Source organism: Rhinoderma darwinii, chromosome 13, assembly GCF_050947455.1.
Source record: "Rhinoderma darwinii isolate aRhiDar2 chromosome 13, aRhiDar2.hap1, whole genome shotgun sequence".
NCBI classification, from domain to species: domain Eukaryota; kingdom Metazoa; phylum Chordata; class Amphibia; order Anura; family Rhinodermatidae; genus Rhinoderma; species Rhinoderma darwinii.
Window position 1 is genome coordinate 54,396,666 of NC_134699.1, and position 25,565 is coordinate 54,422,230.

At 40.9% G+C, this 25,565-nt stretch overlaps 1 protein-coding gene across 2 annotated transcripts in view; it reads left to right on the forward strand.

Annotated features, from left to right (window-relative positions):
• The first annotated feature begins 531 nt into the window (after window positions 1-531).
• The window catches only part of HLF (HLF transcription factor, PAR bZIP family member), a 35,236-nt gene continuing 10,202 nt past the window's right edge, over window positions 532-25,565 (forward strand). For both annotated transcript variants that reach the window (XM_075846856.1, XM_075846857.1), the window contains exons 1-2: window positions 532-799; window positions 1,813-2,148. In XM_075846856.1, coding sequence (XP_075702971.1) covers window positions 685-799; window positions 1,813-2,148 — 451 coding nt within the window. In that variant the 5' untranslated portion in view covers window positions 532-684. The remainder of the gene's footprint in view (window positions 800-1,812; window positions 2,149-25,565) is intronic.

A 25,565-nucleotide genomic window follows, 5' to 3' on the forward strand; every position in this document is an offset into this window, starting at 1 on the left:
TTGTTTCCGTGTAAAAAACGGAAATCTAGCGAACGGAGACCAACGGAAAGCAACTGAGGCAAAAGAATTACCATTGATTCTAACGGAACCGTTGCTTTCTGTTCAATCTTTCTATCCTCTCTTCCTCTGACGGAAGTGAAGTTAACGTATACTAACGCTAGTGTGAACTTAGCCTTACATGCGAACCACCTAAAGACATGGCATGCACCACTGCAGTGAACGTACAGGTTGAGAACCTAGGTTATAAATTATGCTTTTTTAAATGGGCATAACCGGTGCATTTTTGGCATTCTTTTTCTAGAACATTTCAGTGGTGCCGGATGCATTTTTCTTAGATTTTAAGTTAATGTCAATGAAAGTTGCAACTAAGTAGCAGCAAAATGGAAAAAAAGCAGTGAGCCGGCGACTAGAACCGAGAGAAGCATGTACAGTAAGTGGCACAGTGTGAACACACTCCCAGCTATTCCTTTTTAGGAGCGGAGGAGTGGCCGTGACGTCACGCCTGTCAGCTGCTGCACATGGAGATGGGGATGATCACAGCCACACAGCACAGATCTGGATTTGCAGTGAGAGAGTCAGGAGTAGCAGTGTGACAGGTCACTGGGCTTCACACGTATCTGTATTATCCAGTGCACAGTTCAGCCTGCTTTTCCTGGCTTCACCACCTTGAAATTCCTGCATAAGATGGAGAAGATGTCGAGGATGTTACCGCTCAACCCAACTTTTATACCTCCAACGTATGGAGTGCTGAAATCTCTACTGGAGAACCCACTGAAACTACCGCTACATCACGAAGATGGTAACAAATGTTCAAGGATTATTTACGACATCTGAATATTTCATGGAGATGACATTATTATTAGAACTATTTATTTAATAACGCAATCCAAATGCTGAGAGATGTAGCAGAGCTCAATTTGTCATTTAACGCTTAACGATTTCATAGTGTAGTGTGAACACTAAGATAATGTAGTGTGAACACAACAGATAACACATCATAATGAGTACCAAATGACAAACTCATCTCTGCTTCATCTGTATGTAATAGTCGCATACTCTTTTCCAAGCATGTGAGTAGTTAAAATAATGTCAATCAGCATGTAAACTAAATAGGAATAAGTTCTTGGTAGAAGATATATGTTTGTAAACAAATTGTGTATTCTTTTTATTAGAGCTTTTATGTTTAAAAAATAATTTACGCCTTAAAAATTGACATATTATACAGAAAATTGCCTTCTAGTCATAGATCTCATATCTGTGTTTTCAAGTGTTTGGAACAGTAGGTCGGTCTTAAGCGTGTACGTACGCAATGAATGGTCTCAGATGAGTAATTCAGACACAATACTTTTAACTATCTTTTTGGGATAATTTTTTTCCCGGCATCGGACTCCTGTATTTCGATGATCGGTAGCTGTCAATGTCCCAATAAAACTTTTACAGTCCTCAAATCCCAAGAGATACATTAAATAAATACAAATATATATACGACAAAATGTTCTGTACAATGGATACAAGTATTTTTTTATTTCATTGGTGTGTATCTAATCACCAAGTGACCACTCATGTTACTGTCATCTAAAGTTGTCTCCAAGAACAATTCAACATAAGGCAAAAAATAAGATCTCAAATTCTATTATTTCTATATAGTTCTTGGTTGCTTTGTGTGTTTTGATATGTTTTATTAAGTTGGCGTCAGATGCCTTACATGAGGCGGCAAAGAAAACATCAACTTTTTATATTGCTTTGACATCTTGCCTGGTTTTAGCATGTTCCACACTTTAATGTTACATTATTCTATCTTTACCCATTTAGCCTTTTATAAAGAAAAAGACAAAGAAAATAAGCTTGAAGATGACACCACAAGTTCAACTGTCCCACAGTCAGCTTTCTTGGGGCCAACGCTCTGGGACAAGACTTTGCCATATGATGGAGATACCTTCCAGCTGGAATACATGGACCTGGAAGAGTTTCTCTCAGAAAACGGTATTCCACCAAGTCAGTCCTCGCATGACCTGGGTTCACATCAGCCTGGTCTCCAACAAGCTCCGCTGACATCACCTTCTATCATTGATCTGAGCAGTCGGGCATCCACATCCGTCTTGCCAGGCTTGGTGCCCCAGAATTGCATGCACAGTCCTGTTAGACCTGGTAAGTATTTTTTTTAATGTTTTCAATATTAGAATTGTGTAAGACACTAATGCAAGACACGGCCATGACAACCGGTGAAAAAATTTTTTCATTGAGAAACAAAAATGCTCCAATTTTCATTATTCCACCATTTTTGATCGGTGGGGGTCCGACACCCAGACCCTGCACAATCAGCTGTCCCAGGGCGCCGGAATCTAAGCAGTGGTTGGCACCGGAAGTAGAAGGCTCCGACCACCGTATAGCGGCTGTGATGCAGTGGTCGGAGTCTTCTGCTTCCGGTACCAACTCCTGCATAGCTTCCGGTGCCTGTAGGCAGCTGGAACAGCTGATCAGTGTGGGGTCCAGGTGCCGGACCCCACGATCATATACAGATGACCTATCCTGTGGATAGGTCATCAGTAGAAAAAACAGCCCCCAACCTGGACAACCCCTTTAAGTATCTGATCCCCTTTGTCTACTACATGGTACAGTATGTGTGTTTTAATTTAGATTTTCCAGGACAATAATAGATGGTGAGTTCATTGCTACACACCCGAAAAAGAGAAGGACAAAAAAAGGGTCTATATGTTAAGCCATTCATATTACTCCACAATAACTTCAAATCTCCAAACACAACACCTTTACCAATATGAAGAGCCGTTCATAGTAGCACTCACTTAGAGAGTAATAGCGGACTAGCTGCTTAAATGGAGAAATCCAGTGAAATAATCTTCAGATATGTCATAGATATATGTGAGAAGAAGTCAGTGATCTCCAACCACATCTGATTTCCAGAAGGAAAGCACTCAAGCACCCCTGCTGGATCTGTTACTGAATATCTCACACAGCTTAAGAAAGTTCCATTCAAATCAATGGCATTTATAATGTAGCCAGAAATCTCCAAGCAGTGGCAATGGGATTTAGTGCTCTATAAAGCCCCTTCAATCCCTGAAACAGTGGTGGTCTGAGATCACAGACTTCACCAATGTGATCTATTCGCATGTATCTATGACATAGAAAATAATTTTGATTCAATTTTCTCTTTGAAATTGTTTATCTCGCGCAGCGCGAGCCACGTCCTCTCAATGATGTGCTCACGCTCAGGAGTCCTCGATATTCACGAGTTGCAGCTACTTCCATCCACCACCCGCTAATTGACAGCTTTCTCCCTATGCAAAGTTTGGGGCGAAGGCTGTCAATCCTGCGGAGAGAGGGCGGAGCGAGACGCAGCTCATAAATATTCTTGGCTCGCGCTGCAGGAGCAAAATGTTAATTTTTTAGCACTTTGGAATTATGGTTTATGCTGGTTATTAAGTTATGCTGCCATCAGATAGGGCAGTATAAACCTGGTGATAGATTCTTTTAACTATTCTGGAAATAGTGTGGGTACCTCTCAATAAAAAACAAACCGGTCATAATATGATTTAAAACCATTTTTCCGTATTAGCATTGCTCTATGTTGTACATGCATATGACCATTTTAAGTTACTGTCATTCACCAACTATCAATTTGTTAAGAACCACGTTCTGAGAGATGTATCCTTCTCAAGGCTGCCCATTGTCATGGATTGTGCACCATTTCTCTTATGTAGAAACCACCAGCCATTGCTGAAGTACTTTGTCCTTATAAAGACATGACTCTAAATAGCTGTGCGCATCAAGACAACTCAAGCATCACTTAACTATTTAGTATTTTCGTAACATTCAGTAGGTTACAAAAATGTCTTGGTTGGCCTAGAGTAGTGTGAGCTACAATGTTTTAGTATCAGCCGGATATTTTAAAGAGCTTCTCATACGATTTTCATTGTGGGTACCGCTGCATTGCATTATAAAAGTGTAATAAAAAAAAAAGCTAAGAAAAAGTTTTGAACAGCCTTTGAGAATAAAGTTTATCTTCAGGGTATGTTCACACGATAGCAGGCATTTACGGCTGAAATTACAGACTGTTTTCAGAAGAAAACAGCTGCGTCGTTTCAGCCGTAAATGCTCCTCCTCGTAATATACGAGGCGTCTGTGATGCTCGTATATCTTGAGCTGCTCTTCATTGAGTTCAATGAAGAATGGCTCAAATTACATTGCAAAGAAGTGCCCTGCACTTCTTTGCCGAGGCAGTCAATTTACGCGTCGTCGTTTGACAGCTGTCAAACGACGACGCGTAAATGACAGGTCGTCTGCACAATACGTCGGCAAACCCATTCAAATGAATGGGCAGATGTTTGCCAACGTATTGTAGCCCTATTTTCAGACGTAAAATGAGGCATAATACGCCTCGTTTACGTCTGAAAATAGGTCGTGTGAACCCAGCCTAAAGGGGTTGTTCGGGCACAGGGCGGTTTTTCATACTGATGACCTATCCATAGAACAATTCATCAGTACATGATCAGTGGGGGTCCGACACCTGGACCCCGCACCGATCAGCTGTTCGGGCTGCCTCCGGGCACCGGATGTTATGCAGTGTTCAATGCCGGAAGCATAAGGCTCCGGTCACAGTATAGCGGCTGCGCTGCAGTAAGTTAATAGGATCAGAGCTGCAGTACTGCTATACAATGTATGGAGCCATCTGCTTTCAACATCGGCCACTACATAACATCCGGTGCCCGGAGGCAGCCGGATCAGCTGATATACTTGAATAGGAGCAGAGCTGCAGTACTGCAGCTCGTCCACCATACTGTGACCGGAACCATCTGCTTCCGGCACGGACATCCGGTGCCTGGAGACAACCGGATCATCTGATCGGTGTAGGGTCCAGGTGTCGAACCCCCACCGATCATATACTGATAACCTATCCTGTGGCCCCCAAGGGTTTGTTGGGGGCTGTTTTTAATAATGATGACCTATCCTCAGGATAGGTCATCAGTATATGATCGGTGAAAATCTGATACGTGGACCCCGCATCGATCAGCTGTTCTGGCTGTTTCTGGGTGCTGGAAACTATGCAGGGGTTGGTGCCAGAAGCAGAAGGTGCCAAGAACTGTATAGTGGCCGTGTTGCAGTGGTCAAACTCTTCTACTTCCGGCACTGACTCCTGCATAGCTTCCGGCACCCGGAAGCAGCCAGAACAGCTGATCGTGCCGGTGTTGAACCCCCACTGATCATATACTGATGACCTATCCTGTGGATATCATCGGTATAAAAAAAACAGCCCCCAACCTGGACAACCCCTTTAAGCATCTGATGCCCCATTGTCTACTACACAATTCTTGGATCAAATACAAGCCTAAAAATGAACCACCACTACTTTGGCAAGTCATTAACTCTCCCAGAGACTTGTTATTAAAAACAAATTAACTCATGATATTAGCATGTACTTTTTACTAACACATTGTTATGAGTCAGATGATGTACAGTCAGTGACATAATCTAAAAATATATTGGGTCCAAAACATTATGTCCATATAGAAAGAATGTAGTCGATCAGAACAGCCACTAGCACAGTAACTGCAAGGTGCTGTACTGCTATTACTTTCATTAGTATAGTATAAGTTTATAAATATTCATGAATATTAATGGTCTATAGTGCATAAATTGGAGCAGTTGTGGTTATGCATTTTGGTTACATCCATAAAGATACAGATTTTAAATGGTGGCCTCGGCTAGTAATTGTGACCTCTGTAGATTGTGTTTTATTCTTATGCTATGTGTTCTAGGTATAGGTTGCATCTTTTAGATATATGTATGTTGTCTTTTTTGTTATACAGGTATAAAAATTACTTTCAAAGTGATTTGTCCTTGTGATTAATGTCTAGTTCTCTAGCTTCGATGGGAACTAACAGGGCTTACACAATAAAGTATTTTTTGTTGGTACTCTCCTTGATTTCAAGGTCGGTGTAAATATATTTTAGAGTTATTATAAACCTAATATATGGCGCCGATGTATGTTTTATTGGGAGAAGCATCTAAGCTAACTCTGGAAATCAAGAAAGAAATGTCCCCTTAGGATAAAATAAATACCTGGAGCTATAAATCTATGAGTTGTTCTCTTGTGGGAAGTTCTAATATACTATTCAGCCATATCTGAGTTTTCTTGGTCTCCTAAACATCTAACAAACACTGCGTGCCTAAATGGTGTATTAATCTGGATGGATATTCTAGATACCCTTTAAACTGTAGACATACGTTAAATGGTGACCACAAGATTTTTGGCAATCGGGTAACAAAAATCCTCATTGACGTCAGGCTTAGCTAAATGTCTATATTAATATCTATTGGTGGTGAGGTTCATGCGTGTAGCTAGGACGGTTGGTGGGGCATGTGCCCCCTATGGCTGGGTGCCAGAATGGGAGTGCTAACAAACCGCTCTACCATGGCCAGGGTATTTTAAAACAAAGCTAGGACAGCAAACTAAATCTTTGCCCCGGGTGTAGGATTGGATAGCTACAACTCTAGGGAGAGGTCAGTAAAGGCCCTTTTACATGGGCCAATGATCGGCAAACGAGCATTTTTATGAATGCTCATTGCCAATCATTGCCCTGTGTAAACAGAGCAACGATCAGCCGATAAACGAGCAAAAGCTCCTTCATCGGCTGATTGTATCATTTAGGCAGCATAAAATATTCTAATATTATATATTATATGATGGTCGGTCGTCCAGTTACATTACTGATCATAGCTCCTTGTGAAAGGAGCAAATGAGCGCCGATCAACGAGCTGTCCCGTTGATCAGCGCTCGTTGTTATGGCCAAAAATAACTGGTGTACCTTCAAGCACATAAGAATTGTCTTTGAACAATTTTACCAATTTTTTTTCGTTTTTTTCCCCCCTGCGAATGAGCATTTGTGGGTGTCAGAAGAACATTCATTGTTAGATCCCACCAAAAACAGTAGAATCTGAGCCTGCTATGACCAGACTTCACCATATAGGCAAGGTATATCTAATAGGAGCATTTTCAAACATCCTGAGACTTTTATATATTATTTTATACATATAAATGACTGCAATTCGAAACAAATCCAATTCGAATTTTGCAATACAAGAGCCGTGAGCCAAGACGCCACTTTCACTAATCGCTACTAAGTATGGCTCTATGCATAGCTAAGAATGGCTGGATTATATATAAATCTCTCTTTAAATATCCTCTGGTGCCCAACAGAGCGAAACAATTAATTGTACATATTCAAAACAGATTATAGCTGAAGAAATAAAAAATAAAGTAATAACACCTTCTCTTTTTTGAGTCTTATCAGAACGGCAGGATAATGAACAAATGTACGCGCTCTTAACACACTCCTCCTATGTTTACTTTCCCAGCCTGTAATTGAGACATGTGTGAGCGCATGGTGGTTCTTAAATACATCTGCTCACATTTCATCTCATGTGAGTACGGATTACTATGTGCTCTATACACGGGACTCTACCCTGTGCTGTCCCCTAACACTGCCAGTTCTGCTCAGTCGCGGGACAGAAGGAGCACACATCCTTGGCTAAGTGATTGCTAAACTTTTTTCATTAGCACCTCATAAAGGCGGCCTGTATATGAAAGACGCACTAATAAGCCTGATGCAACTTGAAAGTCCTCGTGGTGTATGTATTGCAAATTAATCTCAGAAGGCACATGGGGAATTCAATTAGAATTCTGAAAGAATAACTCTATTCAATGAGAATTCACCTATATACATCTTTGAAAACTTTTTTTAAAATAAAAATCTGCATCAGTGTGATTGCTGCAACTTTGTAATTGCATTTTATTAAAAATTATTTATACGTTTTGAGATACAGCTGCTTTGTATCCTGCATACAGAGCAGCTGTATTTTGCGCTGAGACCTGAATCTGTCAGGTCAGCGGCACTGACGGGTTCAATGACAGCGGGTCACGCAGGATCCACCTATGAACTTAGATGTGATCAATAACAGCTGGATCCTGCGTTTCAGAGACACGCAGGACCCGCTAACACTGGACTTGTCAGTGCCGCTGACCTGACAGATTCAGGTCTCAGCGCCAGATATAGCTGATAGGTCTGATAACAAGGACTTTATTTTCAATGTAGTAGAGTGTTTGTGGGTGTCTCGTTTGGACCAACCCATTTCATATTGTAGGCCTATCTGAGACAAGCTGATCATGGGGGCTTTTGCTGTTGGGAGCCCTTATGGTCAACTGTTTTCTTCAGGGGGAACTCATCTCAGTGTTAGCTAATAGAGTGGTCCCAGTAAGAGTCTGGCAGATATTTTTGGCCATCCAACGTTAATCCCAGTGATAAGACTTGATCATTGGGAGTTCCAGGAGCCGTTACCTGTGACAATTAGCTGATTGCCAGGAGCAGTTCTCTTTAAAGGAAACCATGTCACATTGCGAATGCAGTCCAATGCTTTAGGCTAGACTACTGGGTTAGAGCATCTCCAAAATGGCAGGTCTTGTGGTGCGCTCCCGGTATGTAGTGGTTAGTATCTACAAAAAGTGGTTCGAGGAAGGACCCCGGCGACAGGGTCATGAGTGGCCAAGGCCCATTGATGCTTGTGGGAAAAGAAGACTGGCCTGGTCTGTTGAATCAGGTTTTCTTTTACATCATGAGGACTGTCGAGTGGGGGGGGGGGGGGTTCAATTACCTGGGAAAGAGTGGGCACCAATGTAAACTAAGGGAGCAGGGCAAATTGGCAGAGGCAGTGTGATGTTCTGGGCAATGTTCTTCTGGGAAACCTTGGGTTATGGCATTCTTGCGGATGCTACCTTGACACATACCACCTACCTAAATATTGTTGCAGACCATAATTTCTCTAATGGCAGTGGACTCTCTCAGCAGTATAATGCGCCCTGCCACAGTGAAATCATTGTTCACGAATAGTTTGATGTACATGACAAAGAGTTGAAAATGTTGACTTCTCCTCCAAATTCCCCAGATCTCAATCTAATTGACCTTTTGTGGGATGCATTGTAAAAACATGTCCGCTCCATGGAGGCCCAACCTCGTGACTAACATAACATAAAGATTCTGTTGCTAGCGTCTGGGTTCTAACTACCACCGTACACCTCTAGAGGTTTTGTGGGGTCCATGTCTCGATGGGTCAGAGTTGTTTTGGAGGCATGAGAGGGACCTACACAATATTAGGCAGGTGGTTTTAATGTTGTGGCTGATCGGTGTATGCAATGACTTTGATAAAAATGAAAATTAATTTTTCATAGAGAACTCTAAAAGTCATTATGTTGTTTCTGTCTAGAGTTGACAATATATTTTAGATGTTTGGGGTAATTTTTTTTTTATCCCATTATATTATCCCTTTATATCAGTCATGGAAAACAAAACAGTGGTTTTATTGTAGAGGTAGCTCAACAGCCAAGACCTATTTAAAGGAATAATCCCATCCCTTGGGTCTCTAGTGCTGCGTCACAAGCGTCTGACCCTGGTCACAAGACCTTCACAGTACATTCAGCTCAATTAGTCTTTAGTGGAAGAAAAGTGAATTTATCCTTGAGCAAACAGGCTCGTGGATAAACCCTTTAAAGAACAATAACTCCTTTCTTGGTATGGTCAATGCAGGTTACTAAAATGAATCTGTAAGTCTGTGCACACAGCCCACCTTTTTGCCAGAAGCAAAAACTCATATTATACTAGCCTGAATATACCATGTGTCTGTGCAAGCATGACCAGCTAGCATGACATATACCTGTAGCATCTATTAGTTGTAGGTGTCTGGTATGCAAAGGTCCATGAATTCTTTAGGCCTCATACAACTACATTAGTGATTCTTTGACTGAAGGAGCTATGCATTACATAAACTAAATGGAAATTTTATATTAGTATTATTTTTTGTATAGTGCCGTTACCTTTCACAGCGCTTTACATGACACAATATTGGGGTAATACATTGTAATCTTTTTATTGTCATGTCTTTTGTAATTGTTACACTCTATAAGGAATAGGCAAATGTGGTTGTTTTATGACAATTGGGGTCTCTTTGGCGATTTATGGCCATTATATGACTTGTATTCTGCTTTTTTTTAGCAGTTTTCCCCTCTGCGGGCTCTAACTCTAATTCTCAGTTTTCCCTAAGCTAGTGGGCGTAGCCTGATGGCTATGATGTCTTCTATACACAGCACACATAGAAGTGGAGACTACTTCTCTCCTATTTCTATCTATCACATATATATAGAAGCTGCAGAAAAATTTAGTCGATTATAGAGTTGTAATGAGCAGTGCAGCTGAGAATCCAGCATGTAGGTGAGACAGTAACACTTACCAGGAAGCTGCAGCACGTCTGTCTGTGTCTTTCTCACTCTGTTCCTGCTACACACTCCCCTCTCCATAGACTTTTATGTCAGGTGGTGAATAGACTTACCCCCACTTCCTGCAGTCCGTCTACTCTGCTGTGTAACTAGGAAGGGATTTTGTTTGACAACAGGGGGTGCACAGCAGATTAAAGGAAGGGAGACATCTAGTGGCAGTAACTTCACACAGAATTTGCATGGCTAAAACAACTAATTTTTAACAGTAAGTAAATTAAAAAGTTGATCTATATCAGGTATACTATTAGATCAGCATAAGTTGTTTGAAAAGTCAGTGTCCATTTAATGGTCTGTAGTAGATGGCTCCAATATTGTCTCACGATAAGGGCCAAACATTATCGTCATGCATATTTATTTGAAGCTGTACCCATAATCCACCGCTGGAAGTTCTCCACATTCGAAATTCTTGCAAACTTTACAAGTAATGATGCATGTTAATACTTTTCATGTGCTAAGGCTGTTAGTTCAGTTCCAAACCTGTAACTTGGCGAAACATGAAAAAGCTTAAGCGATTTACAATTGAATCTATTCTAATGTCCATTGGTCTGCATGATCAACAAATACCTAATACTGAAATTAGTCAGATTAGAACTTTCTACAGAATGATAGAAAAACGGAAAAGATTTGTACCCCCCTGCATGCAGATTGTGTGTTCACCTCCACCAAGGACATTGGCTACGTAGTATGGTAAACATTACAGTTATTTTAGGTATATTATCTAACTCTAGATAACATAGACTTTACTATACATTAGGCTTTATTAGTGGCTGTTAATATTTTGTAATACAGAAGTGCAGCTCAGAGTTTAGCAAAACGTAGATATTGATGAAAAATGTTGTAAAATGATGTGCGGATTAGCATAAAATCACCAGTATATAGGTAGTAACATATGTTGTAGTCTTTCTGCAATGTTGTTATAAATTGGGTTCAGCCTTTTCTTTGCAATATTTTTTTAGAAAACCTAGTTAGCACCCAATATTGCGGCCATTACAGCTCTTACACGGGTGGCAAACTAGGCAATTGCCCAGGGCTCTCGATTACTAGGGGGTCCCTGAAAACGGGAACCCCAGAAGCAAACTAAAAACACCCAGTATTATTTTGTGGTGTATGGTGCTATTATTTGTTCATTGAATTGCAAAATTATGTGGGCTCTTTAAAGATGACCTCCCACAAAATCGGCCGAAACTACAGCTGACATCCCAGTTAGATTGCTGGCACCTTACAGATTATGATGCTTTTTATTTTCTTCTTGCCCCCACTGTTCCTGATATATCAATGCCATTCGTTTTGGCGCCCGATATGCAAATGAGGCCTTTGACTGTCAAGTGGGCGGTTAACACTGCTTACTTGCCAATGGGGAGTGAACCTTCCTGCTCTGACGCCATCCAATCGGCCACTTTTTAGCAAGAGTGGTGGGAGCGCTGAAATGGCACAAAAGTCGCAATTTCTGTGACTTTTGAGCTGTTTGTGACTTTTCTACGCCAGAAAACTAGTGTGGGACAGTTGTTAAATTGCCCACTTTGTGCTTTAATTCATCACCTTGTTCAAAATCTCTTCCTGTCAGTGAACAGAGACATTCTTATTTCCATCCAGAAAGTGAACTACAGATCTATCACTTCTCACAGCGAAGGGTCAGGCCGTGTAAACGAGCGTCGATCAATCAGACCGCTCGTTGATCGACGCTCGTTTGCTCCTTTTACAAGGAGCAATGCATGGGGACGATCGATCATTACTACGATTGCTTCTCCTCATACATTTCTATCATGTCAGCAGCATATGTTGACACAGGGAGATGTGCTGTTGAGACAAATATTTTTTTTTGCAGCATAAACGATACGATCAACTGATGAACGAGCGTTTTCCCGTTCATCAACTTTACACAGGGCAATGATTGGGAACAAGCGTTCATATTACTAGTTATTATTAGATATTACTCTGTGAGCTAAACAAATAAACATCATAAACCTCCCTCTTCTCCTGATAGTTTGCTACAAATGATCAATGGGAAATCCTAAAATACTTTGTATAATTATAGTGCAAAATTTATTCCTATAGGTAACAAGTATAAATGACTATAATTAAACCCCACATGGCTTACACCTTCTGTAAAAAGGGCAATACATGACAAAAAAAGGGCATTTAAAAAATACAAATCTGAGGGTCTAGCTGTAGCCTTTGTAAATTATAAGGAGCTTAATAAAATCTGTAAAAAGGTAATAAAATCAGCAAAAATACAAACTGAAAGGCAGGTGGCCAAGGATAGTAAAACAAATCCCAAAAAATTCTTCAAGTATATAAATGCTAAAAAGCCAAGGTCTGAACACGTGGGACCCCTAGATAGTGGTAATGGAGAGTTGGTCACAGGGGATCAAGAGAAGGCAGAGTTACTAAATGGGTTCTTCCGCTCTGTATATACAACAGAAGAAAGAGCAGCTGATGTAGCCGGTGCCAGTGCTGTTAATATATCAGTTGATATACTGAATTGGATGAATGTAGATATGGTGAAAGCTAAATTAAATAAAATAAACGTACACAAGGCCCCGGGACCAGATGGGTTACACCCTAGAGTTCTTAATGAGCTTAGTTCAGTTATTTCTGTCCCCCTTTTCATAATATTCAGAGATTCTCTACTGACTGGTATAGTGCCAAGGGACTGGCGCAGGGCAAATGTGGTGCCTATTTTCAAAAAGGGCTCTAGGTCTTGCCCGGATAATTATAGACCAGTAAGCTTAACATCCATTGTGGGGAAAATGTTTGAGGGGCTATTGAGGGGCTATATACAGGATTATGTGACAATCAATAGTATTAAGTTGTCAAACCAATCTGATTTGTTTTTATGAAGAGGTAAGCAGAAGTCTAGACAGAGGGGCCGCTGTGGATATAGTGTTTTTGGACTTTGCAAAGGCATTTGACACTGTTCCCCATAGACGTCTAATGGGTAAATTAAGGACTATAGGTTTAGAAAGTATAGTTTGTAATTGGATTGAGAATGGGCTCCAGGACCGTATACAGAGAGTTGTGGTCAATGATTCCTACTCTGAATGGTCCCCAGTTATAAGTGGTATACCCCAGGGTTCAGTGCTGGGACCACTATTATTCAACTTATTTATTAATGATATAGAGGATGGGATTAATAGCACTATTTCTATTTTTGCAGATGACACCAAGCTATGTAGTATTATTCAGTCTATGGAAGATGTTTATAAATTGCAATCTGATGTGGACACACTAAGTGTTTGGGCATCCAGTTGGCAAATGAAGTTTAATGTAGATAAATGTAAAGTTATGCATCTGGGTACGAACAACCTGCAGGCATCATCTGTCCTAGGGGGAGCTACACTGGGGGAGTCACTTGTTGAGAAGGATCTGGGTGTACTTGTAGATCATAAACTAAATAACAGCACAATGTCAGTCAGCTGCTTCTAAGGCCAGCAAGATATTGTCGTGTATTAAAAGAGGCATGGACTCGCAGGACAGGGATATAATATTACCACTTTACAAAGCATTAGTGCGGCCTCATCTAGAATATGCAGCTCAGTTCTGGGCTCCAGTTCATAGAAAGGATGCCCTGGAGTTAGAAAAAATACAAAGAAGAGCAACGAAGCTAATAAGGGGCATGGAGAATCTAAGATATGAGGAAAGATTTAACATGTAACTATATGTATCAGTACAGGTAAAGTGTATCTGTAGAACTGATACAATTGTAAAACATCTATAGCTGTGGGAAGTATTGGGTCTGTCTATCCTCTCGGTGTAAATAAGAACGCACAATTTATTACTATTTCAGAGCGCACTGTGGATACCTGATATCTCACCGTATTTATTACCGGCTGTACATTTTTTTTTATTGGCGTTAATAATGTTTATTTATAAAAAAAAAATAGGCCTGGTAAGTAACAATTAGCGTGATCACGAGGAGTAGTGAGGAAGCGCTGGTTCTTCCTGTACAGTTTATGTGTACCCCGGCGGTGCGCCAAGTGTTCTACATCTGGATGTATGAGTAGGAGCTAGCTGGCAGTAGGCTGGTACGTTCTGTGCCCAGGGCGTGGGCGTGAACTTGGCGATCTCCTTTCACGTGGAAGAAATTGTGCTATGAAGAAGTCACACAATTCCACTCACTTTCACTGTTAGCAATGAATCACGGGAAGACTACAGTAGACACGATGTACAGTACAACACGTACTGTAATATTTAATTGTTACAGTCAATTGTTTGTTCACTTCGTAATCCCATGCCGCTGCCAATTATAAACACCTAATCCATGTGATGGGAAGTACTTTAACCAGAGGAACGGCGAGGTATAAATAGCCGCTGATCCCAAAACCGGGTTATAGCTTTTAAAGAAGATGTTCGAAACATTCAGAAAGTAATTGCTTTCAAAATTATTAGTATTGTTCTTAAAGGGGTTGTCCAGGATTAGAAAAAAAAATAAAAAATAAATTCACGTCCATGCGCTGTGTTGGCTATTGCATCTCAGCGCTGTTCAACTGAATTGCAGACCCTTTATTCTAATTCCAACAAATCCATTAATAACAACAAATTTAAATTAAAAAAAGTCAAAAAATGTATTCGGCAGAATAGGGCTGGAAAGAGTTAAATGACAAATTCAGCTCTGCTTCATATATTAGCAGGGGTGTGTTCACCATTCATTGCTTACATGGTCTACCTAGCGTTAAAAGACAAACACCTGCTGATTATATTGAATTGAAGCTCCACTTCTGCGGCCATTTTTACTTGTACAATAGGGAGTTGCATTGTGGGTAATTCCCTAATATATGTGTATTACCTGAACAACTTAGGGTGTATTCACACGGTGCGGTTTTGTATTTGTTTTTCTTGTTGTGGTTTTCGGACGCATATCAAAACCGCGACAAAACTGCACCGTGTGAATACACCCTTAGAAAAGCCACCAATTTAGGTAATTAAATAAAGTATCATCAGAGACTACAAATACTCAGCGCCTGCTATAGGAGGAGCAGAGGAGATGGATGTAGCTCTGAACTTTGCCTCTGTGCTCTCACCTTTATAGAAAGACAACTGTCTATGTGTTTAGTCCGGTATTGCAGCTTAGCTCCATTAAAGTAAATGGGTCTGAGTTGCAATACCACACACAACCTGTGGACAGGAGTGGTGCTATTTTAGAAAAAAAAGCATCCATGTTTTCACTCAATGAATACTATTTACTAGGAAATGTTTTTTTAATTTGTCCATAAATCCTCATATGTACTATTGCCTTGAAGGAGCTCTGTACTCTGGCCCTTTAGGGCCCCAGATCTCAGAGACTGATACTAATATTATCTTATGACTCTTTATGAATATGCCTTTAATTTGATATGTCTTTGAATGTGCCCAATGAAGTCCCCCATGGCTTCCATATTTCCTTTAAAGCCCTGCCCTCCTTTGCAGTATATCATGCAAGCGATCCACTGATTGCTGGTTCAAGTGCCCTACGGGGACTAATAAAAAAAGTAAAATAAAGTTTTTTTTATGTTTAAAAGTAAAAAAAAAAAACCTTTTCCCATTTTTTCCCAAAAGCAATGTTAAAAAAATTAAAGTTAACATCACTGGTATCGCTGCGGGCGGCAGGTCAAGCATGCGCACTGCCGGTCTATTCACTGTCTATTGGACTGCCGGAAATAGCTGGGTACAGCACTCAGCTATCTACCTGCAGTGCCACAGACAATGAATGGAGCAGAACGGCACATGTGCCACCTGCCACTCCATTCATTCGGAGGAACAGGACACACGTTCTCCTGATCGGGGTGCACCAGCGGTTGGGGCCCCACCGATCAGCAGGTTATCCCCTATCCTGTGGTTACTGGATAACATTTAATCCTGGGACAACCCCTTTATGGATCAATTAACACATTGCAGTTGAACTGCGGTTAACCGCATTGAAAAAACACATATTGAAACTGCATGTTTTTACCGCAACCGCATCGAAAAATTCCCCATACATTTCTATCATGTCGGCAGCAGATCGTTATTTACACAGGGATATGCGCTGCCGACAACAATAATATTTTCTGCTGCAGAAACTATACGATCAGCCTATGAATGAGCGTTTGATCGCTCATCGTCTGATCATTGCCCTGTTTACACAGACCAATGATCGGGAACGAGCATTCATGTCAACAACAAACACTGATGGCACACGGAGCTGCAATGCAGGAAAAACTGTGTTTTTTTGCGGACACAAAATGGACTTGTTCGTGTGAATCTGGCTTTAGTATATACATAAAAAACAGACAAAGACCAAATCCAAAGTAAAGCATAGGTAGCGACTGTACTTGGATTGAGAACTCACATTTGATCCTGTACTCAAGCTGATTGGAGATTAGGGAATAAAGCGAGAAAAGAAAACCTATTTACTTAGGTCAGATTAAGATATTTAGTCTGCCCCAAAGAACTACAATAACTCCATCAGTCCCAGTGGAAACCATCCATGCACATTAACACATTGCCGTTTAGGTTGGCTCGGAGCACAAAGATTGTTCATTTCACAATAATTGCTACAGAAAATATGACTGATTCCGCTCACAACACAATTCCAGACCTTTCCGCCGCATCTCTCCTTAAATGGTTCCATGCTTATAAAAATATCCACTGCCAAGCAGAAACCCTTCTGTGAATCTATCAGTAATGAATTCAGGTTTGGGCTGGATATAGCGGATGCAAGCAGCAAAGTCGAAACCGAGAAGAAGTGGAGATGATGTTAAAAATGGAAAATGTGCTGGATTCGTGAAGTAAAACCTTCAGAACCATTCGAAAGACTATATTATGGTAGGACTTTATAGTAGGACTATGCCATTTACATGAGTTAGAAGAGGGGGTTTCCTCATTCAGATCCTTTATCAATTATCTGGTGCGGAGAACGGCTACAAGGAGAGTCTCTCTCTCTTTGGAGGACCCGACACTACACTGCCTTACGCAGTCTATTCATTTCAATAGGCACAATGTAATACTTCAAAATTCCTGTGGAGGCACTGCAGGGAAATTAAACACTTGCTGTCAGGTTCCACCATAGTTTACAACTAATTGATTCATTTTAGAGTGCAAAGGACTTCAAGATTGTAATGAATCGACAGAAAAAAAAGGCATGTGCTTGTATTTCCTCCAAACATGAAAACGTTCCAATTTGTAAATACATGACATTACTTATGTTGCTCTGGTCCTGAGTTACAGCCTGTATTAATGCCAAAGTTGCCCTCACAACTCTGTAGGCTTTAAAGGGGCGGTTCCCCCAAAGACAACCATTTATTAGAAACAAACCGGCGTGGAGATTAACTGATTTCCGTGGGTCTGGCTTCTCTAAGGGGGCTTCCATATGTCCTGTAAAAGCCTGAAATCTCCCAGAAAACCTAACGGTGTTGGCAAAGATCTTTCTCCGGATATTTAAATTTTTGAAAGTGTAGTAATCTGATGTTGGAAAACCTAAATTTGCCTGTTAATAAGCTTGTTGACTGTTTCTAATGATAACCAGCAGAATTATGAATACAGCTCTAGACTAATACAGGCTATAACACAAAATCAGTACAAGATTAGTATTACAGTATATTTGGAAGGTGAAATTACAAAGCTGTGCCGGATCCGTCGTCCAACAGATTCCACCGGCATCCAATAGACTTATAATGCGATCGTCAGATTTCGCCGTGGTGTCCAGTGTTTTGACGGAAATTCTCTCAAATCTGACAGGTTGTTCAAAGGAGGCTCAGACCAGAGCCTACACTGTACAATGGTGTGGAAATATCCGTTAAATAAAATCTACTAGTCAGTAGTGTACTCCTGGCATAATGAACCCAAATTCCCCCACCCCCTGTAGCATAAGGTGGAAACCCTGTACAGACTGCCTGCTCTTCTTGCATTAAATCTGTAGTCAGCATATAGATCCTTGCTTTAAAGAATAAGCGCCTGGCACAAGGATTTATTTTCTGAATAGGGATTTGAGATATTGTTAAAAAAGACTTGTCGCTTATTATATGTGGGGTTGGTCTATAGACCCTGTTGTGTGGCCATACGTGTGTGTGTAAGCACACCACCATCCATACAATCTCATAAAATCTTCAGGGCTGTACAGGGACATAATGCAAATCATATAATAAAACACTTCCCGCTAGACCTTTCCCTGAAACAATACATATTTTCACGTATGCCGCCTTATAGCTGAAGGGGTTGCTATAGTTTGTTCTTTTTTTACTTTCACAGCCTGCACTTTGCATAATTTCTACTATTTGCAGTATTTTTGAACTATCAAAACCTGAAATGACAGCCATGATGATCATACTTTTGAGCCAATATGTCTTCTAAGCATTACCTGGAAATTAGCAGTGTTCATTTTTCAAGGTTATTTCCCCCAAGTTTGACATTTTATGGTGGACATTTGAGATCAATGATCATGCTCTCTTTAGCTGTCCCCTACGTCCACTGGCGCAATAAAACAATTTGATTGCGGACGTGGATAGAGTCTCCGGTATGTAAGAGGTTGTGTTACTATTTCTACCTCCCATAGCTGCTTGACTGCCGGGCTACAAAACCTGGTATCTCCTATCAGCTGTTGAATCGAATACTATGGGAGGACACAAGTAGAAAGCATGTGATGTAAATGCTTATTCTGTGACTGGTGACTGCCTAGAGCAACCATATAGCCATAACATGGCTGTCTAGTAGTGGTAGCTGACTGGCTGAAACTTGTAGTCCAGGCCAGGAAAGAAGAAGTTAAAGGAAGTTATGGCTTTAAAACCACTAAGAAGTTCTTGCTTTGGGGGATAGATTGTTTTAGGTTATCTTGTCATACAATAATCATTATCCAAGGAGCTGGGAAAAGTCCATATGTGGATAAAGCTTTCGATTAGGGAGTGGAACTTCAAGGTCGCAGAAATTCGAGTGTGGACATTAATGGTTATCGAATGTATACTCAATGTGATTACAGGACAGTTGGTTCTAAATATAGCAGTAGTTAAAGGCAAATTGTTAAATAATTGCTTGGGTTATAAAAGTAAATGGAGCTTACTTACTTACTTAATCATCTTAAAGGGCATCTTAGATTTTTCTGTATATTGTAGGGGACGTAAATCCGGGCCGTAAAAACTCAAGTAATTTTGCAGTTCGGATTTTGCAGCTTAAAAAACTGGTGACATCAGGTTTTTTGTTGTTGTGGATCCGTGAATCTTGATGACACACGGATGTACTACATATGTTTTGTTTTGTTTTTTGCAAAAAGAAATGTTTTATTGTGATATTTATTTTTTAGCCTTTTTTTTTAAAAGAAAAAGCTGCAATGTGATTATCCGCATATCTGCCGACCTTCATTCACAAGCCATGATTGAATGATGACATCTATTCAAACGTAAAAAAAAAATTCAAGTACGTTTGATACATTTTTTTGACCAATATACTAAATTGGACGCGTACATGTGCAGATCATCATAATGGGACCAGTTTACATCATAAGAAGTATTATCAGCCTACGTTGAATAGCTAACCTTGCACAAATGAGCCGTTTCTTGACAAGTATTAAAGGGGTTAACGGAGACCAAAATTTTTTAGCAGTGTACTCATTGCAGTATGTGAGTACTCTCGCTAATATACATTACGGTCCCCCGTCCCGTTGATTCTGAAATTCTCATAGATTTTTATATCTTTTATTTATTTATCTTATATTTAGCGCTGCCGGGGGACCTGAAGTCTAGTTGCACAACTTTCTTTGATGATGATACGACTCTTCGGCATGTGACCGGCTCCGCTGTACTCAATGTACAAGCAGTCGCAGTAGTACATCGAGGACATGGAGTACAGCGGAATCGGTCACATGACGAAAAGTCGTATCGTCATTAAAGAAGGTTGTGCAACTAGACTTCGGGTCCTCCGGCAGCACTATAAAAATCTATGAAAATCTCAGAATCTAGATCTGTCACATGACGGAAACCAGAGGTGCCCAATGGAACCTATTAACTTGTTGGTCATGGTGTTCTTTAGGGTATCTGGCAAAAGCAACAGAATCTGCAATGGAGGCCCCTAACGGAGCCTGCGATCCAGATAAGAACAGACCCTTAGCCGATTATTTTCAGGATGCATTTGACCTGTGTTGGAGCAAACTCTGATCACTGCAGGAAAAATGTAATAACTATTTTTAACCTGTATACGCATGTGTTTTTATGTTCATGGACAAATTGTCTACTGTCCTTTTCTCCACACGTGAGACCTTTCCATAATAATTGCACAGATGATGGCTACATACAGCAGCAAATACTAAAACTCAAAATTTACGAATGGGCATACATATATACATATACAAAAGCCTATAGAGTTATATGCTGGGGCATGGGAATCAATGTCCTTTCATGATCAGTAGAGGGAACTAATACTGGTGAGAAGATAGGTGAGAACTTTTAAGAGGATTTGTGTAGCTTTTTAGTATTTTACACAAGTTAAACTTTTATAGTTATATAAAAGACGGATCTTTCCACGGTCAACTATCGAACAATGTTGGCAAACAAACAGTTAAGACAAGATAGTCAAGTTTATCAGCAACTAATTTTACAAAAGAAGCTTGAACATTTGTCTGGGAAATTTTCTACTTTCATTGTCTCCATGGAAACTGGCGAGTTTTGACTAGCGCCATAATAGCTGGTTTTGCTGTGGACTATTATAAGGTTTTCTATGACAATAATCTGAAGCCTCATCCTAAAAAATAAGAGGTCTGTAATGTTATCTATTCTTGGTAGCGCAAATCTATTCAACTTTTATGATTCATCTTAATGTCACCGGGAGTTGAACTTAGTTTCAACACTTTTGCTGTGTTGTGTCTACATTGTTGATGCAAAAAAAAAAATTGCACCTGATTAAAAAATGATTCTGAAAGTTTTATATGAAAAGTGAATCCAGTGTATCCACTATCCCACTGTATCCCTCCGAATAATATTGCATTATAGATGATTGTAGATTATTTCCTTATTTCCAGTAGCTAACATAGCACAAACATGTTCAACAGCGCCAACAGTGACGACCCAATAATGATAATGGCACCAAAGAGTTCATTGTTCCCCCATGTAACATCTCCACTATTGATAAATGCCTATGCAGTGTAAGGTCCTTCCACAACTTCCTTTGTTGGTGCCCCTGCCATTGATTAAAACCTCAGGATGCCCCAGCTTAAAACATCTCCATGACCGTTTCATCTGTGGTGTTATGTCCATCCACTGTTGTCAGAGGGAAGTTTATAACGTGGGGCTTCTGGAGAGGTTCCCCTTTAAAACAAGAAAATTGCACACCAAATCATCCTCAAATACACAACAGTAAATACAGTGACACACTAAGTGTTATGGTTACCATTACTTTAAGAGGCACAACACACTTAATGGTTACAATTCTCGAATGAGGTAACCAATCTTGACGGTTTCAGGATACATGAAGTGGCACAATTTCTTTATGTAGAAAATAACACAGTCCCTATAAGGCTCTCAATAACCAATAAACAACTGACAATAATCGCTCTCGCTATTTTAGACCTGCCCTCAAGAGTTCTCTCTGTCTTTTGGTCACAATTCCCTGTGTCAAGGTTTCTGTACTTCCAGTAAGCAATCCCACTACAGGACAATCAGATCACTACTCAGGTCTGCTCCTCATGCACTCAATAACCACCGGGACAAGGCAGCCTTCCCACTAGCACCCTGCCACTCAAGGGCTCCTACTACACCTACTACACCCTCCCGCTGTCTATTTCACCTACCTAATCTTCGGGACTGTACTTCTAGGCCAGGTCTCAGGACTGTACTTCAAGGCCACATCTCAGGCCTTGCTGCACCTTTCTCGGCGGGCCACTAAAACAGGCATCCTCCTCAATCCCCAACAAGACCTAACTACAGCCTTTCTCAGGTTTGAGCACAGTACAGCTTACCTGTTCCCACATCTACAGCAGACTCCCCAGAGCTAACCATGCTAGACTGAGGTTTCTCTTCAGCCCCCACTGCTTCAGTGGCAGCCTTCATGATACATCAGTGGTCAGCTTGTTAGCTCACCATCCACTCCATGACAAACGCTCCAGACCTACCTTCGCAAAGCAGCCGTACTATTCTCGGCTCAGAGACTCTCTCATCTTTGCCAGACATCCTCTCTCCTCAGCTTGGCAACGGCCTCCTACCACCACTCCCAACTTCCGGTACACCCCCTCCTCAGCTACAGTTTCCAGTTTCCCTGGCCTCTCTACATAGGGACAAGCCCGCTATCAATGGACCAGGCCTCGGACTATTACTGCTCAGACCTCAAACACTCTGGTGTGCCACAAATGATTAGCCTGCACTCACCTAAATTCCACCAAACCTTCAACCTATATGTGCTCACACTGTCTTACCTGACTGCGTGGTAGTGCAACGTATCAGCGTTACTACATCTTCAGCCAGCACCAGACGCTTCCTGGACCTATCAAGTCCACTGTACCAGTCAAGACACTGTCCCCCAGAAGCCTCCCATTTATTCTTACAGTGACAGCATCATCTATATGGTGGTGCCGCAGGGCACCGCTGCCTGTAATCTGGCCAACCTGCAAATTAAAAACACTAAATACAGTTCAATGTAACATACATATACAGTGAAAAAGCAGACAACAAAAAAAAAGTTACATAAGCAGTCCACAGGCTCCAAAAGGGGGTTACACAGTTCACACTTCTTACAAATTGCTCTAGAAAGAAGGGGGCATGAAGATGCATTGATTCAGCATGTTTCCATGCTTGGAGTTTTAGGATGGGCTCCCATGTCTACCATTTCCAATATGAAGCAAATACAACCCTTGAGATCCTGCTGTGGAACCCAGTATGAGAACCACTAATTTAGACTTTACTGAAGGCTGTAACTTACAGATAATATTTTTAGTACAGTCAAATATTATTGGATTTTGAATATTTAATGAAAGATTCTCAAAGACGAGACAATTTCAAAACTTCACTACAGGAAAAACTTTCTGGTTTATTGGAAAATATTCAAATTAATATGTGTATAAATGGGTAGGTATGCTACCTAAGGCAAAATATGATTATGTAATAAAGTTATTGACTGACCAGGAACTGTAGAATAAGTCAGCTTAAACCAGGACATTGCTATAGACCTCATATGTGAAAACAAGAGCAAAAAAGTGGAGGTGTCATTCTAAAATATAGTAAATATCGAAGACATGCACATAAAAATATTAAACGTTTGCATATATCCTAGTGCCCTCAGGGTGCTGCTGAATCTTTGTGTTGTTTGCTTAGCAGCCAATCAGATTATAGCAATAATTCTTCCAGCACAACTAAGGATCCTTTTATACAGGCCAATTTTAGCCGTAACAACGAGCGCAAATCATCGAGACAGCTTATTGATCGACACTTGTTTGCTCCTTTCATAAGGAGCTATGATCAGTAATGTATGGGAACGAGCGATCATTACTACAATCGCTCGTCCCCCATACATTTCCATCATGTCGGCAGCACATGTGCTGCCAACTACGATAATATTTCCTGCTGCAGAAATGATATGAACAGCCGATGAACGAGTTCATCGGCTGATCATAGCCCTGTTTACACAGGTCAATGATAGAGAACGAGCGTTCTGTGAACGCTCGTTTGGCTCGATAATTGGCCCGTGTAGAAAATACAATCAATGAGAAACACCTCCATCTTTGTTCGCACTCGTTTCCTACTATAGCATATAGATGTCATAGAGGAGGGTTTCCAGTACTCAGAACCCCCTACTATGATCCGTAGTGGAGAGCCACTAACAAACAGCTCTGATGGACTCCAGCTGTCCACGTCTTACATGGACGGCCATCTATTTTTATACTGGCCGTTGACAGCAGGGTCAAGGATTACAGTCCATGAAGTAAGAATCCAGTACTGTGTATCAATTCTTAAAGCAAAGTGGAAGCCATTTTTTTTTGTCTTCTTATTTGTGACCATGTGATAGACAGTAGTGATCTCTGGATTTCGCCATCCAGAAAATTTTGCCATGTCCTTTACATACCGCCCTTTTCCCTCTGCTGTAAAAACGGTGTTTCATAACAAGCTGTTTTTGAACAGACTTAGCCCAAATTTTTCAGCTTAAAGGATCAGACTACCTAAACAGCGCCTGAGTGGCATTTTCTGGAATTTATTGAAGTAAATGGAGCATACCCTGACCTACATCTTTACACATATATTAACTCTACATTGCTATGTTTGCTACATGACATACTACCTCAGTTGTAGAGACAGAAGGTTTAAGCATCGCTATGCTTATATTCATGGGCCTATTAACTTTTTTATGTATTTGATAATTTTCCAACCAAATTTAAAATCAATAAAAAATATCAGGAAGAAAGAAGAAGTGGGAAAGAGTAAGGGACAGAAAGGGAATACAGATATTCTATACATCAGAAAAAGTCTCAAGTGGCCATAGAAGCTTATGTTAATTCTAGTGGAGAGGCATTAGGCGAAAGTCCTGGGTTTTCTGATGTTGGCATCCCACAACATACAGTGGTGAGGTACAGGTAGTACTCTGATAGTGATTTCAAGGTGTGGAAAGTCATTGAAATAAGCGGAAGAGGAGAAGGTCTCTAATACCTCTAGGTTAGGGGAAGAAGAGAAGGTCTCTAATACCTTTAGGTTAGGGGAAGCGGAGAAGGTCTCTAATACCTCTAGGTTAGGGGAAGAAGAGAAGGTCTCTAATACCTCTAGGTTAGAGGAAGAGGAGAAGGTCCCTAATACCTCTAGGTTAGGGGAGGAGGAGAAGGTCTCTAATACCTCTAAGTTAGGGGAGGAGGAGAACGTCTCTAATACCTCTAGGTTAGGGGAAGCGGAGAAGGTCTCTAATACCTCTAGGTTAGGGGAAGAAGAGAAGGTCTCTAATAGCTCTAGGTTAGAGGAAGAGAAGGTCTCTAATACCCCTAGGTTAGGGGAGAAGGAGAAGGTCTCTAATACCTCTAGGCTAGGGGAGGAGGAGAACGTCTCTAATACCTCTAGGTTAGGGGAGGAGGAGAACGTCTCTAATACCTCTAGGTTAGGGGAAGAGGAGAAGGTCTCTAATACCTCTAGGTTAGGGGAAGAGGAGAAGGTCTCTAATACCTCTAGGTTAGGGGAAGAGAAGAAGGTTTCTAATGCCTCTAGGTTAGGTGAAGATGAAAACCTAGTACCTCTAGGTTTAGTGCTCTTTCACACGACCGTATTCGGGACGTGAAAAACGGTCCGAGTGTCAGCTTGATTTCCCGGCACGACCA